The sequence below is a fragment of the Nilaparvata lugens genome, chromosome 3 (genome assembly GCF_014356525.2).
Source record: "Nilaparvata lugens isolate BPH chromosome 3, ASM1435652v1, whole genome shotgun sequence".
NCBI classification, from domain to species: domain Eukaryota; kingdom Metazoa; phylum Arthropoda; class Insecta; order Hemiptera; family Delphacidae; genus Nilaparvata; species Nilaparvata lugens.
In genome coordinates, this window is record NC_052506.1 from 55,889,386 (window position 1) to 55,909,404 (window position 20,019).

At 34.8% G+C, this 20,019-nt stretch overlaps 1 protein-coding gene across 1 annotated transcript in view; it reads right to left on the bottom strand.

Moving 5' to 3' along the window:
• LOC111058536 (integrator complex subunit 1) overlaps window positions 1–20,019 on the bottom strand; it is a 137,513-nt gene that overhangs the window by 93,185 nt on the left and 24,309 nt on the right. The window contains exons 6-13 of the mRNA XM_039422840.1: window positions 17,160–17,386; window positions 12,493–12,657; window positions 10,538–10,734; window positions 9,190–9,352; window positions 7,968–8,087; window positions 5,901–6,147; window positions 1,954–2,124; window positions 1,567–1,736 (exon numbers count right to left, since the gene is read on the bottom strand). Of these exons, the coding sequence (XP_039278774.1) occupies window positions 1,567–1,736; window positions 1,954–2,124; window positions 5,901–6,147; window positions 7,968–8,087; window positions 9,190–9,352; window positions 10,538–10,734; window positions 12,493–12,657; window positions 17,160–17,386 (1,460 nt within the window). The remainder of the gene's footprint in view (window positions 1–1,566; window positions 1,737–1,953; window positions 2,125–5,900; window positions 6,148–7,967; window positions 8,088–9,189; window positions 9,353–10,537; window positions 10,735–12,492; window positions 12,658–17,159; window positions 17,387–20,019) is intronic.

Genomic DNA, 20,019 nt, shown 5'->3' on the forward strand with positions numbered 1-20,019 from the left:
GCGAGCTTTTGCTTTCTAAGTCATATACCATCGACACAAACTTCGGCGTTTTTGTCATTTGATTTTATGCCGTCCTTATGAATTCTGTTGAATCAAACATGATATTTAACAAGTTGCGCTGAACCTGGTAGAATTCATAGGAACGGTAAAAAATCAATCTCAAGAAAATCGATGTGCATGTAACTGGATTTAGAAGATCAATACAATAATGTGTTCTATCACAATTTAATGATTATCACAGAAATGTTTCAAGTAAAAACGTTTGGCGCAAGTTATCTTACTCCCTTATTTTTGGGTATTTTCAGAAATCAAGATTAATATTCTACCAAATTTCCTACACGGATACAGTGTTAGTTGTATTATAATAGCTACAGTTCATACGTACTGTATATGTACATGTTCGTTTTTACTGTATAATTATATAATAGAAAACTTTATTAAAAATCTGGTGTTGTACACTCACACAACTTTCCTTGCTCATATTTGAAACTACGATCAAACTTCTGTATATGTGTATATATAATTATTGTTTTCAGAGTACTTTTTCCTTAGAGTAAATTGTGAAATACGATTATTTTTTTAGTCTTAATTTTTTAAAGTCGTCAAAACAGCTGTTCTACAGATGAAATATCTCGACTATGTGTTATTTTTATGAACTGCGCTACCTACCTACCTCATGCACGAGAAGGAGGTTACTAAGTCCATTTCTCAAGGATGGGGTGGACCCCTAATTAGTTTCCCAGAGAGGAGAATCATGCCAGTTGATAGAGCTGATAAAAAGCTATCCATTTAATAAATTTGAAGAAAATCGTTACAGCCGTTTCGAGAAAACCGTGAAAACATGGTTTTTTAGTGATTATCCGCCATTTTTCTCAAAAATATTACAGAGCTCCTGCAATTTTCTCAGAGATGAGACTCATGACGGTTGATAGGGCTTATAAATAGCTATCCATGGTATAAATTTGAAGAAAATCGTTAGAGCCGTTTTCGAGAAAACCGTGAAAACATGGTTTTTTAGTGATTATCCGCCATTTTTCTCAAAAATATTACGGAGCTCCTGCAATTTTCCCAGAGATGAGACTCATGGCAGTTGATAGGGCTTATAAATAGCTATCCATGGTATAAATTTGAAGAAAATCGTTAGAGCCGTTTTCGAGAAAACCGTGAAAACATGGTTTTTTAGGGATTATACGCCATTTTTCTCAAACATATTACAGAACTCTGGTTTTGTCTATTATTCTTGTCTATTATTCGACAAAGCCGTTGGTACTATCCTTTTCTAGGTTGACAATGATGCCAATTATGTTTTTTACAGTGTAGAAATATAATTAACTAATGCAGAGAATCGGCATCGCTATTCTTCTATCTTTATCCACTGTCATTATAACGTGGACCTCACTATAGATAGATTTTCCCATATTTTCTGATTTCAGTGATTAATTTACGTAGCATAACAATGATATCATGAATTTATATTCCAAGTTATGCATTCCAGATTATTCAAATATTGGCATTTTTGTTGTATTGTTATCGAGGGTGAGGGTGAGGGAATGTTGAGTTGCTAACCTTGGTGGATGCAGCAGCGAGATGCGTCTCGAACTGCAGAATGGTCTGCTTCTCGAGTGCAGCCAGCTGCAGGTCATCTGCGGCTGCGCCGGCCGGAAACACAAAGTGGTTGGTGATGCACATCTCCATCAGCGCGCGAAGAGTCGGGTACTTGTGCCACGCCACCGCACCTATCATATCAACACATTTGTCTCAATCATACGACAAGGTTGTAGGAACCATTTTTTATTATGTATTACAAAAAGGAGAGAGAGAGGATGAGGATGTAGTGAAAGAATAAGAGAGAAGGAGGAAGAAGAAGAAGAAGAGGGGAGAGAAAAAGAGTAATAGATGAAGAGTGGGAAGAGATGAGAAGGCAGAAGAGAGGAGGGTGGGATTGTGGATTACCTATAGTTTGTGGATTGTGTGCGGCGAGTATGAGCAGGAGGACGCATCCCTTCCAGTAGAGGTTGGTGATGGCCAGGTCGGGTGGGGCATACCCGGCTGGCAGGTCTATGTTCTCCGGGTGGTGGTAGGCGCACAGCTGGAACACCAGCTCCATCAACTCCACTTTGTCCGCTGAAACAATCCAAAACAAAATCAACGATTATGATAAATGGATAACAATAAATCTTGCAATAGACAAGTTGAAAAAATCAGTCAATTATTTTTGTCATTTATGGTTTTATTTTGTTTATACCCACGCAATATGTTGTCATGGTTTTGATTTATCATTTTTATATTGTTGGGCTAGTTTCACATGGCAGAACCCCGTCTCCTGAATATCATATTACAGGATATCATATTTCATATTTCGCAGCTCTCCTTTGCTTTCACATAGGGATCTTACAATTAAGCCGACGTTTGCTTAAATGACGTATGACTCATCACTTTTTCTCAAGTCTAACTTCCTTAAAAATATAGATAGAAAATTTCTGATTCAATCCAATCGTGTCTTCCACATGGGGATCCCGAGCCAGGAACCGCCTTTTGTCACGATTTTTCCCCTCGAGGCAAGCAGGAACCTGTTTTGATCGAGATACTAGCGGACGAATCACCGCTTTCACATGAGGATCCTACGTCTCTCCGGTCATCACTTTTTCTAAAAATCTATCTTTCTTGAAAATAAAGATAGGAAGCTTCTGATTTCGGATTTGGATTCAGCGACCCCAATTTTTTTAAAGCGCAAGTCCCATTTCGAAAAATACCCGAAAACTAGGGTGCTATAGCTGTTTTTAAAATAGCTTTCCATTATCATATGATTAATTATTAAATGTACTAAGATAATAATATTCCTGCCTCACGAAGGAACAGGCACACGTTTTATGAAGTATTTAAAAGTTTAAAAATGGACACTTTAACATTTAAAAGTTCTAGTTTTCTAAAAAAATTAAACTTTGAAAGATGAATCCAAATATGAAATCAGAAACCATCTCCACTCATCACCCAATAAAATACGAGGAAAAGGAATCTTGTACAGTAAACGTCACTGAATTTCATTCAACAATCTAATTTATCAGGTTCAAATGGTTGAATATCACTTTGAATCCCAGTGATTATTATTGACTATTTCTTTGCAACAATCATAAATCTATTATGAACATACAGTATAAACATTGTGCTGATCTGAATCGGTCTATGGTAAAAATAGGAATTGAAAGAATAAAAAACGTCATTCCATTCCAAGTGAAACGAAACTGTTGTCTGTGTTTGTATTAGAACTGCTGAGAGATAACTTAATGCATACTGAAAAATTCATGAATAGGCCATACCAGCCTGGCGACTTTGATGCTGACACCGGAATCTCGTTTTATTTTTATTAAAGAATGATACGGAATGAAAACCATGTATCATAGTACAAAGCAGTTCGATACTTTGTATCATGAGTAGTGATTAACATAATTATGGCATGTCGATTTTAGTTGCTGAGCAGCAGAATCCTCAGTCGTAGAACTATGGCCCAAGCGCGAGCTTTTGCTTTCTAAGTCATATACCATCGACACAAACTTCGGCGTTTTTGTCATTTGATTTTATGCCGTCCTTATGAATTCTGTTGAATCAAACATGATATTTAACAAGTTGCGCTGAACCTGGTAGAATTCATAGGAACGGTAAAAAATCAATCTCAAGAAAATCGATGTGCATGTAACTGGATTTAGAAGATCAATACAATAATGTGTTCTATCACAATTTAATGATTATCACAGAAATGTTTCAAGTAAAAACGTTTGGCGCAAGTTATCTTACTCCCTTATTTTTGGGTATTTTCAGAAATCAAGATTAATATTCTACCAAATTTCCTACACGGATACAGTGTTAGTTGTATTATAATAGCTACAGTTCATACGTACTGTATAGTACTGTACATGTTCGTTTTTACTGTATAATTATATAATAGAAAACTTTATTAAAAATCTGGTGTTGTACACTCACACAACTTTCCTTGCTCATATTTGAAACTACGATCAAACTTCTGTATATGTGTATATATAATTATTGTTTTCAGAGTACTTTTTCCTTAGAGTAAATTGTGAAATACGATTATTTTTTTACAGATGAAATATCTCGACTATGTGTTATTTTTATGAACTGCGCTACCTACCTACCTCATGCACGAGAAGGAGGTTACTAAGTCCATTTCTCAAGGATGGGGTGGACCCCTAATTAGTTTCCCAGAGAGGAGAATCATGCCAGTTGATAGAGCTGATAAAAAGCTATCCATTTAATAAATTTGAAGAAAATCGTTACAGCCGTTTTCGAGAAAACCGTGAAAAACATGGTTTTTTAGTGATTATCCGCCATTTTTCTCAAAAATATTACGGAGCTCCTGCAATTTTCCCAGAGATGAGACTCATGGCAGTTGATAGGGCTTATAAATAGCTATCCATGGTATAAATTTGAAGAAAATCGTTAGAGCCGTTTTCGAGAAAACCGTGAAAAACATGGTTTTTTAGTGATTATCCGCCATTTTTCTCAAAAATATTACGGAGCTCCTGCAATTTTCCCAGAGATGAGACTCATGGCAGTTGATAGGGCTTATAAATAGCTATCCATGGTATAAATTTGAAGAAAATCGTTAGAGCCGTTTTCGAGAAAACCGTGAAAAACATGGTTTTTTAGGGATTATACGCCATTTTTCTCAAACATATTACAGAACTCCTGCAATTTTCCCAGAAATGAGACTCATGTTAGTTGATAGGGCTTATAAATAGCTATTCATGGTATAAATTTGAAGAAAATCGTTAGAGCCGTTTTCGAGAAAACCGTGAAAAACATGGTTTTTTAGGGATTATACGCCATTTTTCTCAAAAATATTACGGAGCTCCTACAATTTTCCCAGAAATGAGACTCATGTCAGTTGATAGGGCTTATGAATAGCTATCCATGGTATAAATTTGAAGAAAATCGTTAGAGCCGTTTTCGAGAAAACCGTGAAAAACATGGTTTTTTAGTAATTATCCGCCATTTTTCTCGAGAATATTACGCAGCTCCTGCAATTTTCCCAGAAATGAGACTTATGTCAGTTGATAGGGCTCATAAATAGCTATCCATGGTATAAATTTAAAGAAAATCGTTAGAGCCGTTTTTGAGAAATAAATCTATTAATTTTGTAGTTATTATCCCTTGGATTACAATTATATATTTATGGTTTTATGACACAAATTCTATTTTTATTCCAGCAAGACTAAATCTCTGTTTATTTCTATTCTATTTTCATCTGCATATTTCTATACCAATTTCCATCTTAGGGCCAGACCATATTAAGCGTTTTTACAGGCGTTCTCAGACGACGTTTTCAAAGTCGGCAGGGCAAGAAGCGCTCCGATTGGCTGATTAGGTTAGAACTTGAAAATACGCTTAATGTGGTCTGGCCTTAAAACTCTATCTCTTAGGCTCAACTCACACTACCTCGACTCAAATCGTACGACTCCAGTCGAGGATACTCCAGTCTCTCGAACTTACAACTTTTTTGCTCATTGTCACTACTTCAGTTCCATTCTACTCCATTTTCTAACCTTACTTTATTAAAAATATAAGATATAAATCGTCACTACTTAGCATGTAACAAATTCTATAATAATTATTATGAATATATTGTCTTGTCTAATCCTTATTATTGTCTTACCTAAAATGATAAAACATCACTTTTATTAAACATAACCTCACTTTCATTAAAAATGCACAGTACTATGCAACTGAAGTCGTGGTTCGACCAACATGTCGAGTCAACGCTCGACTCAGTCTCACAGTCGCAAGGTCGCGGAGACTAGAATCGACGGGTCTGAGTGTCACCATTTGAAAACACATGCTGCGTCGAGCCTTACACTAACTCAACCCAAACTCTTTGAACGCACCTCTGAGCATGGGCAGGTTGGCGTTGGCAGTGACGGCGGCCGCACGCTTGACGAGCTGGTCGGCGAGCTCGAGTGCGTCGGGTGGCATGAGCGGATGCTCCTTGCTGAGGCCAATGAGCAGAACCCGCAGCAGCGTCGCCTGCTCCACGGGCACCTCGGATGCCAGCCGCAGGAACAACGCGCGGTCCTGCTCCTGTGGCCAGCTGTCTGTCTTGTAGTACTGCTCGGCCGGCTCCATCAACAAAACCTGTCATCAAATACATTCTCATTGGTATCTCTATGAAAAATAAATAACAGATGAGTATACAAATAAATTCTGCTCTTTGTTTCTAATAGTTGTCTACTCATATACATTATGTATTCTCTGTTTTAATTAAGATATTTGTTTATAATAATGTAACTTAGTGTTAGTATGCAAATGCAATAGGTCTTGAAAGACTTGCCTAAACATTGTAATTTGTGATAAAAGAATCTCAACAGATTATTGATTGTCATGGTTTTCATCTAATAGAAATGGATTCAATATGATTATTTGTGAATTCAATCTCACAAGGGAATATCGGGATATTTTGTTTCCCGTCGATTTTTAAAAATTTAAAAGAGCAAAAATAGAAAAAAAATTGGTGGCAAACGTGTTTTTTTTTAAATGTCACACCTTCAAGAGCGGATATCTCGAAAACTAGAGGAGATATTAAAAAAAATTGTAAAATGAATATTGTAGGAAATTATGTAAGCTTTAATTATGACAGTCAAGTTCTTAGGATACATAGTTTTTGAGTTTTATGCGAGAAACCAAAAAATGGTACCTTTGAACCACCCCCATCCACTGAGCACAGGAGGTAGGGGTGTGGACTTTTGATATTTTTACCTCCTTACTACCCTTAACAGAACTGTGGAGTCAAAAATTGTCTTCCAAACATTTCCCTCAATACCCTTTTTTGAGCATTCATTGCCTGGACTAATAGTAAGGTTCACGTTATAATGGCAGTATTTGAGAAAAGACTCTCAGTTGGCGGCCAGTATTTGATATTTAACAGTAGATTTGTTAGTGAGGTCTACCTTATAATGGAAGTATTTGATTGACATTGGTGTTTCTATCCTTGTCTATCATTGAACAAAGCAGATTGCGTAATCCTTTTCTAGCTCCGAAACGTTACCAAATCGTTTTTTAACAATATGTAGAAGTATAATTATTTGTCAAAATATTCAATCTCAATCATGAAAATGTAGGCTATTATTAAAACACTGAAAAAGTATTTCTTGACAAATAAAATATAATAATTAATAATTTTTAACAAAAATGGAATGTTAATACTTAAAAAGTGTTTCTTGATGAATAAAATATGATAATTGATCATTATTTTAACAAGAATGGACAGTTAATATTGTCCTACCGTTCTACTATATTTCTCCACTGCCATTATGACATGGACCTCACTATAGATTATCATTATTATCTCAACAGATTAGTGGTTGTGACGATATCATAGCTTTTTATACAGTAGGAATAGAGCATTAATTCATTCTCACAAGAGAATATCAAAACATTTTTCGAATTGATACCAATCTGCAGAAGAATAAAAACCTATAGTCTCTGCAAACCTTAGTTTGCAGCACGGGGATTCATGTTATTTCAATATAACAATAGGAGTAAACTGTTGCCGTTTTTTTATGCTGATTCTAATTAAACGACCTACGCCCTATTTCTCTCACACAATTAGTTCACAGGCTCTCTAGGTTCTCTGAAATCTGGCAGGACTGTACTCCATAAGAGCAATGCTGCAAACTAAGGTTTGCACAGACTATAGTTCAATGTGCATTCGTTATTTGCATTCTATAATAATATTGTCCTTTGTACCTTCAACTCCTCAGCATTCATTTTTTCCAAATAATTAGAAAATTATTCTTTTCCTTGTTTATTTCCTAGATAATACATTTTGTTTGCCATTTATTTATCATCGACAGGTGACTTTATAACCTTAATTATCGAAAAAAATCGTTAAATTTTCAAGTTGACAAAAACTAGAAAAAAAATCGGTGCGTTTTTGTACCAAACCTTCAACTCACCTTATGAAGAGCATGGACAAAATCCGACGAACTGGGTCGATAGACTCGTAAAGCAGTTTCTTGCAGCCACCAAATCGCATCACTTTGAATGCCAGCCACAGTCAGCTGCATCTTCTCGATCTAAAAGAAAACAATAATCTATTACAGAAATTACTCTATAAATCAATATAACTAATCGATTGGAGGAGAAATTATAAATGGAAAGTTTTCAACATTTTTTCAACAATGAAGTCCAATTTACAGATGGATATAAATGAGAGATTGCATTAATTTATTCAATAATTTGCTAATTAAACAAAAATTCAAACCAAATTAAATAATATTTATATTTTTACTTGAAATTAATAATCCATAAAATGACTAGATATTCAGTTGGATCAAAGGTTGCAATAAGACAGTTTTTCGTTGTACTGAAATTACCGAATAACTGACAAAATATTTCTGGTATGTTACTGTAATATTACAGTAATATCTTACAGAATATATTAACCAACTTTTATTAAAAAGATAATACTGTACCACCATATTTATATGTTATTGAATTCACATAGGTGATATTCTTCATTCCAACACACAAAAACAAACTATGGCATCACAAAAATCTCACAATTCAGCAAGATGGAAAAATTGAAGCAAATAATTACTATACAATAGAGCCAATAATAGGAAGAGTACTGAATAAATATAACGGTACTGAATATGTATAACTTAAAGTTTACATGCACGATTCATTCAAGAATATTTCTGAATATGTGAGTTAAGAAAATATTTTACTGAATAAATTAATGAAATATGTACGAAATAATATTACAAAACAAGTCCTTACACTATTCCTTTGTTAAATGAATTATGTTGGGTTGAAACAAAATTGCATTAATTAATTTTCATGCACTTGTACGATCTGTATTCTATGAATATGATTGTTACAGAAAATTACTAGTAGCCTAAATTCTCTTTATCCAAACAATTTCAAATAACTTCACTGAAAATTAAAAAAACAATAGCTACCTTCCTGGACCTAGCCAAAGCGTTTGATACTATCCCACATTCCAAGTTACTACTCAAATAACGGTCTTATCTCCGATTATATTAATGATTTAATCAAACTTGAATTAAAAAATTCACACTCGCTTTTGCGGATGATACTGAAATTTAAAACACAAATGAAAAAATAAAATACGCCATCAGATAGAAAAGTGATTCTATTCTGTTCTATTCTAACCTGAAATATATCGGCAAGTAGAGAAGCAGATTGGTCAGGACTGTACTGCAGCATGACTCCGAGCATGGGCATGTTGTTGGGGTTGTGCGACGAGGACAGCTCATTGTAGATGGTGTGCTTCAACACTGTTGCCAGATTGTCCGTGTGAGCTGAGATCAGTTCCCTAAAATAAGCCGCAAACAACATTTACATTACTACAGAGTTAGCATGTTAAATGAATATAGAGAAAATCATAACAAAGAATAGTACTTCTCAATTCTTGTCATAGCAGGGTTACCGAATTCTTTCGGACTGCGATTATCTTTTGATCAATTGGGATATACGACTACTGTACAATAATTCTTATAAAATGTATTTATTTATTACAATAAGTACAAACAATTGCGGAAAGGATCGACAGGCTCAAGCCCAATGCTGTTCCTATTCCAATTTAAACAACACACAATCCAAAAATTAAACTTCAATTTATGCACTTGAATTAATCTTTACTTACTGATTAATAATTTTGTTTTGTACTAACTCTTCTCATATACTAGATAGTAACTATTATGTTTGAAAAATCAAGATTAATGTCTATTCTACTTATGCATCTGTATATTTCATGCATAATTAGTTATTCTATGGCAAATCCTTATTCATCGATAAGGCCATAATACATAAAACATGTATTGGTTGATTAACATGCAGTTTACTTCAAAACTCAAGGGTAACGTTCCTCTGAGTCTAGAATTTATTTGTATTTCAAACAAAGGCCTTTAATTGTGTTTAAAATGGAAAAAGGTGAAAGTGGCGTTATATCATAGATTTTTGACAGTACTGATTAAACTGAAATGTTTGACGAAGTACTGGGTTGGCAAATTTGAACACAGTAAGGGTTTAGGCTAGTACATTGATATGATTGAATAATTACTTTGTATATGTTTATTTATTTGTTGTTTGTATGTATTCTTTTTGTTAATCTGTATCAAACTTGTATGTGTGTGCGGAAATAAATTGAATTGAATAAGATTCATATTTTATTGATAAATAATCAATTTATGAATTTTGCTCAGTTCCTGTTCAGCTATTTAAACTCTGTACTACAATTAAAAAATTCATTATTATAATTTTAATTATTCATTCCGGTATAGATGATTTATTCATGAAACAAACGTCCGCTAGTGACTTTGCCACGTCATCAAATAAAAACGTCAACCCATTCTATTCAAGTGAAGGGGTCGTTCGGTTGGCTGGCCTGCAGCTAATGCTAAACAGATTGCAAGAGAAAGAGACCTCTATTGGCCCTTACACCGCTATAATTTCAACCTTTTTCTTATGACTGACCGATCTATAATAATGAATGACTGACTTGATGCAGGCCAGATAGTAGTTGATGAGCGCCTTTGTCTTGAGACGTATCTTGACGAGTGCGCTGATGACTTCGACGTCACGCTGCGTGTGCGCCGTGCTGTTGACGCACAGAGACATTAGCAGCTCCTGGGCGCCACGCATCAGCTTTGGGTTCTGCAGCCACACCTCCAGTCGAGGTGCTACCAGCACGCGTATCTGAAAGACAACAATTCGACTGCAATCTAACATTCAGGTTAACAGTTCAATTATAACTCAAGTTAATAAAAAGCAAAGTAAATTCGTATGACTTGTCACGGCATATTTTCCAATAAAAATAGAAACAGCATAAATCAAAAGAATTTTGAAAGTAGGCGCCACATCTCTGAGTTCATTATCTCCTATTGCCGATAAAAGAGAGCGCTCCTTCCATACAGCTGATAGATTGATCGGGCAAAACAAAAAAAAATTCTACAGATGACAATATTTTCTAAATTATTAAAAAATTAAAGTAACTCAAAATAAAAAAAATATCAAATTCTATTCACCACCTATCCTATTCCCTTCCTAAATTTGTCAATTGAGTGTGACGTCACTACTCGGAAGTGTGGTGAAGAAGATCTTATCAGTGTTTTTTCGCGTGTGTCGGGTCGAGCTGTATGATGAGGTACTGAAAAACTGAACTTGTCGTGCTTCATATATGAAGGAGAGATAACGCATGATACGTCCTTGTCGTGTCGTATCGGCCGGTTCTAAGAGGACTATAATTATAGCGGTGAGTTGAACAATAATATATCTATATTGCCAAATTTTTCCTGAATATTCCATCACCACCACATGTTATACCTCAGGCCTATTAAAACTAGAAAACTATTAATTGATTTAGATATCCGGAGCAATTATGAAATATAATGAACCTTCTAAAATTTAAAAATATGGAACCCATTTCAATTTATTCAAAAGAAAATAGGCCAAAGTAGTATTTGGCATTTCTGAATTGGTATTTCAAGATTATAAACCCTAATAGACAATTTATTAGTGGGACATCCTTTGCTGGAGGTCCCACCTCACCTGAATACATGATTTGAGCCGTCAATGGGCATTATGTCATACTTCAACCGGGACAAACAGTTTAACGTAGCCCATCCGATAACACGGGAGCGACGTCTAAAGAAGATTTTAAAACTGAAGGAGTTTCCTAGACAAGGCCTCCTTTCAAGCTCTAATTGAGCAGCGCTCATAAACACTCATGATCATATATTCACAAACATCATTTTCAACATTTTTACTTCTTATTTAGCACTATTTACATCACACAAGATGTGTGCTTATTTATTTGTGATTACTCCTTACTTCCTTATATACATCCTTATACAACCTTTATGTGAGCATATTCCTTTTCATTCACTTAGATGTTGTAGAATGTCAATGAGGTGTAGAGCTTGGATATTCTGAAACTTTAATTGGCGATAGAAATACACTCGGTTTCAGTCACTCATATGCAGCTCATACTCTAAATAGTAGCAATTCATATGCTAACAAGTTTGAAGCCACCAATTAGTGCAAACAAATGTAATGAATTCTCACAAAATACTTTTACATCGAACAATAGAGTTAACTGGCTAATACCAATAAGTTGGTATTAATTTCAATTCACTAAGCCTACATACATGTAAGAGGCTAAACATCATTCACCATTTACAAGAGTCATACACTTTGATTATAGTGATATCAACTTTGAACTGTTAGCATTGGTTGATTACTATTGGTTTCAAACAATAGCATTAATGTTATTTATAAGGGTTGCTGAGGTTGAGCTTCAGTTTTGTTTCTGTTTGGCAGATTTTAATATTCTTTAATGTTTTGCAGATTTTATGATGTACAAACTAGATCATTTTTGAAATAAGCATGAAATTATTTAGATCTAGATAACCTAACAAGTATAACAACTACCAAAAATTAAATAGAATTACTTACTTCAACAAGACCACAAGTCGATGCCAGGAACTTGAGAAAATTTCTTGAAATGTTCTCCACACTTTGACGTCTGTTCAGGTGCTCTTTGACTATTTCAACTATTGTTGCCTCGACTGTTTCCATATTTGAAGAATATCTGAAAAAAGTGAAATATAATATTGTTGGCTATTGTTATAAAATCATGAGAGGAATAACAATTATTTAATAGCATAATTGAAAATATCACAATGTATATGCAATATGTGAGCAAATACTCAATAAAAAATCTAATAATAAATATAAATTAATAGAACAATAAATGAAATAATATTTCTAATAACAAGAAAATATTTACCTATGCTTCAATTCGAGAATAAAATTGGTTGATTACCAAAAATTAATTACCAAAAAGTATTTAATCTAAAATCAAAATATAATAAAAAGGTAAATTTCATTATAGAAGGTGAAAAAATCTGGTGTGGTGCACTCACACAACTTTCCTTGCAGTTATGAAAATTGATCACCTGACGCTAGTGTACACGCACATCTCAAGAGTCTACTATTCAAAGATCTGAGCCAGCTGGTGACAGAACAATAACGCTGGAGACACATGAAGTCTGCTATCTCTTTATAGTGAATGATTTAATAGAATCAACAGTTGCCAACAGTTTGCAATTGAATAATCACATTTTCTCAAATTTCAAGCTTATTTTCAATTCTAGGTGAAAATGTTACTGGACATTAATTAAAGAGATTTCATGCTCAATCTTTCCCACTCGAAAGTTTTCGTTTAAATTATATCTGAGACCTGACAATTGGAAATCTAAAATCAAACTTTGCATAGATGGGGCGGAGCTCCTGAAATTTTTACAGATATGGGACTTGTGGCAGTTGATATAGCTTATCAATGACTATTTTAGGTATAAATTTGATCAAAATCGTTGGAACCATTTTCGAGAAAATCGCGAAAACCCTGTTTTTGGCAACATTTTCGCCATTTTAGCCGCCATCTTGAAATGCATTTGATCGAAATTGTTCGTGTCGGGTCCTTATAGTGTAAGGACCTTACGTTCCAAATTTCAAGTCATTCCGTTAAGTGGGAGATGAGATATCGTGTACACAGATGTACACACACACAAACACACCCACATAAATTATATTATATATATATATATATATATATAATATATATATATATATATTATATATATATATATATATATATATATATATATACAGACCAATAGACAAAAACCTCTTTTTTGGACTCAGGGGGTCTTGAAACGTATAGAAATTTAGAAATTAGGGTACCTTAATTTTTTTCGGAAAGCAATACTTTCCTTACCTATGGTAATAGGGCAAGGAAAGTAAAAAATATTGATACTGTAGATTGATTTAGACAATATAAGGTAAATCTTTTTCGATTTGCATGTCATCAAGCTATCAAAATGAAAAAGTTTCTACAGTAAAACATTTTTTCCGATCATTACTTTTTTAGATATAAGTATCTAAAGTTTAAATTTTTGGTAATAGATAAATCCATGATATAATAGTTATATTATAATATAATATATAATAGATAGTCAGCTGAGCTTTAGTGTTTACAAGTTTATGTTTCTTCAATGGTTCCAATTTTTAAAAATAACTCAATAGTATTCGTTTAAATTATATCTGAGACCTGACAATTGGAAATCTAAAATCAAACTTTGCATAGATGGGGCGGAGCTCCTGAAATTTTTACAGATATGGGACTTGTGGCAGTTGATATAGCTTATCAATGACTATTTTAGGTATAAATTTGATCAAAATCGTTGGAACCATTTTCGAGAAAATCGCGAAAAACCCTGTTTTTGGCAACATTTTCGCCATTTTAGCCGCCATCTTGAATTGCATTTGATCGAAATTGTTCGTGTCGGATCCTTATAGTGTAAGGACCTTACGTTCCAAATTTCAAGTCATTCCGTTAATTGGGAGATGAGATATCGTGTACACAGATGTACACACACACACACACACACACACACACACACACACACACACACACACACACACACACACACACACACACACACACACACACACACACACACACACACACACACACACACACACACACACACACACACACACACACACACACACACACACACACACACACACACACACACACACACACACACACACACACACACACACACACACACACACACACACACACACACACACACACACACACACACACACACACACACACACACACACACACACACACACACACACACACACACACACACACACACACACACACACACACACACACACACACACACACACACACACACACACACACACACACACACACACACACACACACACACACACACACACACACACACACACACACACACACACACACACACACACACACACACACACACACACACACACACACACACACACACACACACACACACACACACACACACACACACACACACACACACACACACACACACACACACACACACACACACACACACACACACACACACACACACACACACACACACACACACACACACACACACACACACACACACACACACACACACACACACACACACACACACACACACACACACACACACACACACACACACACACACACACACACACACACACACACACACACACACACACACACACACACACACACACACACACACACACACACACACACACACACACACACACACACACACACACACACACACACACACACACACACACACACACACACACACACACACACACACACACACACAGAGTTTATTCACAGAAATCATTACAAATACAGTACACATGTATAAATAATATAAATACTTGTGAATTTTCCCCACATAGACAAGTCTGTGTGTGGGGAAAGAGTTCTAATGAAAAAAAATTGATACTAAAAAGAAAATTATAAATATTTACAATACAGTACAATTTGAAAAATAAAAGTTTGTTAAATGTAGTGGAGAAAGTATATGTTTTGAATTGAAGTAGTACAATATATATATTATGGTATATAGCTTGAACATGGCACACAAAATAAAATTTAGAACTTGAACAATGATAAATTATGAGCAATATATTGATGATATATATACTTTCATATATATGATGATGATAGATAAGATTTTTATCTAATTCACATATATGATGATGAATACAAGAAAAATATATACATAGTATCAAAACCGGTAAGAGGAGTAGATGAGCTGATCAGCGACATCCCTGCCGGCTTCAAATAACCACATATTTAAAAATCGTTTGTATATGTTAAGGCTAAGGGGTTCTATTTGCTTTATGTAGGCGGGTATATTTCTATAAAGAATGTGGCATATGTAATGACTATTAAATCTATTGCAATTGCTAACTAATCTGGGTTGTAGAATTCCAAATATATTCATATTTCGTGTTTGATAGGGATGGATAAGAGGATTAAATATTGCATTTTTATTACTTCGGATGAAAATTAAAAGTGATTTTATGTATAGCTGTCGCACATCAAGGACCTGAAATTCTTGATAGGCCAGTTCAGTCGGATAGCGACTATCCTGGTTCAAGCAAGTCTTTATGATTGCTCGCTGTGCAATTCCGACAGCTCTCAAAGTGAACGAGGATGCTCCACCCCAGGCCAGGATTCCATAATTTATAATTGATTGAACATAGGCGAAGTATGTCCTTCTCAATTGATTGACTGAAAGAACCTCCCTCAACTGTCGAAAGGCATATATTAGTCTACGAATGCGACATTTGAGGTATTCCATATGAGGAGTCCAACAAAGCCTGCAATCTATGAAGACTCCAAGATATTTGTATTTTTCCACCTGTTCAAGCGTCTCACAATTACAGGTAAGTGACAGGTGGTCATTACATGAGTGAAGCTTGAGACATTCTTGAACTGGCATACTATTTTTCATAAAATATATTGGCAAATATTTGGTTTTAACAACATTGAGTGTGAGTTTATTTTGATCGAGCCACTTCTTCACATGTAAAAGGTCTTTTGAGGCCTCACTGAAGGCGTCCCGCCAAGTACGTCCACAGGAAACCAATGCAGTATCGTCGGCAAACAGGAACAGTTTGCCATTCAACTGCAATTTACTTATATTATTTATATAAATTAGGAATAGTATAGGACCTAGTGTGCTTCCTTGTATAACTCCATAATCAACGGGCATAGAGTCACTACCAATTCCATTTATATAAACTGACTGTTTCCTGCTCTGGAAGTAACTCTCAAACCACCTCAATGAACCATCTCTGATTCCATAGAGCTCCATTTTTCTCAAAAGCTTCAGTCTATCCACAGAGTCAAATGCTTTTGCAAGATCTAGAAACGTGATTAAAACATGTTTCCGATCTTCCACCCTCTGCGTGATCTCTTTTGTTATATCAAACAGAGCATGTGATGTATTTTTATCCATTCTAAAGCCATATTGATTATTTGCTATGATGTTATTTGTTTCTAGATAATTCTGTAATTGGTTTTTCACTGCTTTTTCGAGGATCTTTGAAAATATGCTTAGCATAGAAATAGGTCTGTAATTACTTATAAGATTTTTAGTACCAGATTTAAAAATAGGAATGACTTTTGCCATTTTAAAAGCATTTGGAAACTGGCCTGTTCGGATACTGACATTAATAATGTGAAGAAGAGGCTCAATCACCACGTCAATGTGTTCTTTTATGAATTTTGAATCAATGTTATCAAGCCCCGGAGCAGAGCCACCACGCATCCCCTTCAAGATCTCCCGGATGTCCTGTTCGTCAAGTGGTTGCAGCCTGAAAGTGGAATTGACAATGTAATCATCATCATTTACCACTTCAGGGCCCCTTTCAGGAATTGCATCAGCCAATTCAGCACCTACATTTGAAAAAAAATTATTAAAGGAGTTACCTATTTCTTTTATTTCTAAATCAGAAGGTGCGCCCCCCTGATGAAACTGCGCCAAGGGGAATCGCTCAGCTGAACCTGGCCTACAAGCCAGCTCATTAACTATAGACCAGAATTTTCTAGAATCACCCCCTACACTATCCACCTTATCCTTATAATAATGTATTTTAGCATTCTTTATAGCGACATTGAGTGCGTTCCTATAAATCCTGTACTCCTCTTTCAATCCTACATTAAACGGCTGCCTCAACACCTTTTTGCTCAATTTGTCTCTATGTCTTATTGAATTAATAAGCCCCTGTGTAATCCATGGTTTAATCTTTCTATTCCTGGCTGAAACTAATTTAATTTGTGTAAATCGTTCGATTGTTGATGTAATTTCATTTATGAAAGTATCAGCACAGTAATCAACGTTGTCTGTAACAGCAGTGATACCACCCCAATCTTTTTCTAACAGATCGGCCGCAACATTATTCCACTGGGTCACTCTGTATGTAGGTATGGTTGGCCGACAATTGTTCGAGTCTACAGGCACCCCGGAAGCTAATTGAATAAATGTCGGATAATGGTCAGTTATAGCTGTTTCCATGATTGCAGATTTTATTTCCATATTTCTATCATTTTTTACAAAAAAGTGATCGATACATGAACTCCCCGCAGGACGTGTTACCCGATTCATAAAGCTGATGAAACCCAACTCATACATCATATCCAGGTAACCCTCCTGCACGGAGCTCAATGCAACACCCAGAATATTAATATTAATATCGCCACAAAAAATTTGTAAGGTTTTTCTATCATCATTCAAATTTAAGAGATAATTCCGGAGAGCGACAGTGAAAAGATTTATATCAGTATTGGGACTGCGATAGGCAGCCAACAAGTGGCAGGGCACACCGTTAAAAGTAAAGTTAAGAGCCAGGCAGCTAGCGATCCCGCCCAGACACAGCTGTTCACAGGAGGAAACTGACAGTGAACTGTCAATGTACACTACCACACCATCATTCTGATTGAGTTTACTTCCAGAGCGATAGACATCATAACCCGGGAGCCGCATCACAGACTCATCATCATCTAACCACGTTTCAGTCAAAACAATACAATTGATTTTAATAACTTTAAAACTATCTAATAATATTGAAAATTCATCAAAGTTTCTTCTATAACTGCGTATATTCAACTGTAAAATACACAATTTATTACTTATTGTACAAGCATCAAAATATTGCTCCAGCATAAGGCCATTGTTAAAAGTAATACTATCATTTAGATTTAATTCATCGGATTCGTCGTCCGCGAAAAACATTTATGAGAATATTTTTCAAATTGAAATGAAATGTACTCTATTACTGAAAAGGAAAAAGGAAGAGAGGAAAAATAGTAGAAATAGAAATGTAATTTTTGTAGAAAATTGAGATTCAGGTTGAAGAATCATAAGTCGGCCACCTCAGCCTGCCGGTGACAAAATTAAATCACGGTATTGTACAATGGAGAGTGAAAAATAGAAATTATTTTATGTTTTATTTGTTTTCACTTGAAAACATTCTTTTTAATCAATGGTCATTTTCAATATTCGTGAATAACCAAAGACAACATTAACTCTTTATCCCTTTGTAATTTTTGGTAGGGAATAGGTCAAAACAAACAGTGGGAAGCAGTGCAGATAAAAATTATTTAGCTCTCAAAAGATTAGATTTATCAGCGAAAAGTGGCATAGCTGAGCGATGCGGATCAATTCCGTAAACAAAGAGTAGCTTATTGAGAGAGAACAAGAAAATAATATAAAATAATACAGAACATAGCTTAGCAGCTTGGTGAATTGTTATGAGCTTTCCCGAAATACTGCTTATTGTAGAAATCACTACAGCTGATAAGATTAGTTTATCATTTACTGAGAAGCAGTCTTAAAGAATTTAGTGTCTCTCCACATTACGCTCTTATACCGCAAAACAAAATTTGATACTATTCGGAAATGATCACGCTGAAACACCCATGTTTAATATAGAGCTATTGCAATAATATGCTCGAGACTACTAATAGAGATGAATAGACATAAAAGAGTTACAATATGATATGATAAGACCAACACAAAATATTATCATTGAGAAAAAAAAACAACTTCTGTTTTAAAGAAAGAAAAACTAATCACACTCCAATATAGCCTAGCATATTTATAATCTATCCAAACAAAATATAGATCTACTGTAGATAATGGATTCATTACTATTGATTATTGAAACATATTAGGATACATTTCAGATGAGAAAATAAAAATTTGATTGCTTTAAAACTGCAACGTACCTACATGAAAAGAGATAGTATTGTGCTTTTGTTGATATTGTTATCATTTGTTGATTAATTACCGTAACAGAATAAGTTATTTTTGTAATCGGTCAGTTTTTATGAAACACTTAAATAGATAATGAAATAATAAGAATGAAGAAAGGACTGTAATAAAATTTGAAACCTAGACTTACTAAGGTAAGCCCTATAAATAAAATTGTCTTTGAACGCCCTAATGCAAAAGAGATAATAAACGGAATGTTATTTAATCAAGACTAACCAAGAATTAATTTATACTTTATATTTCAACAGATGTTTGT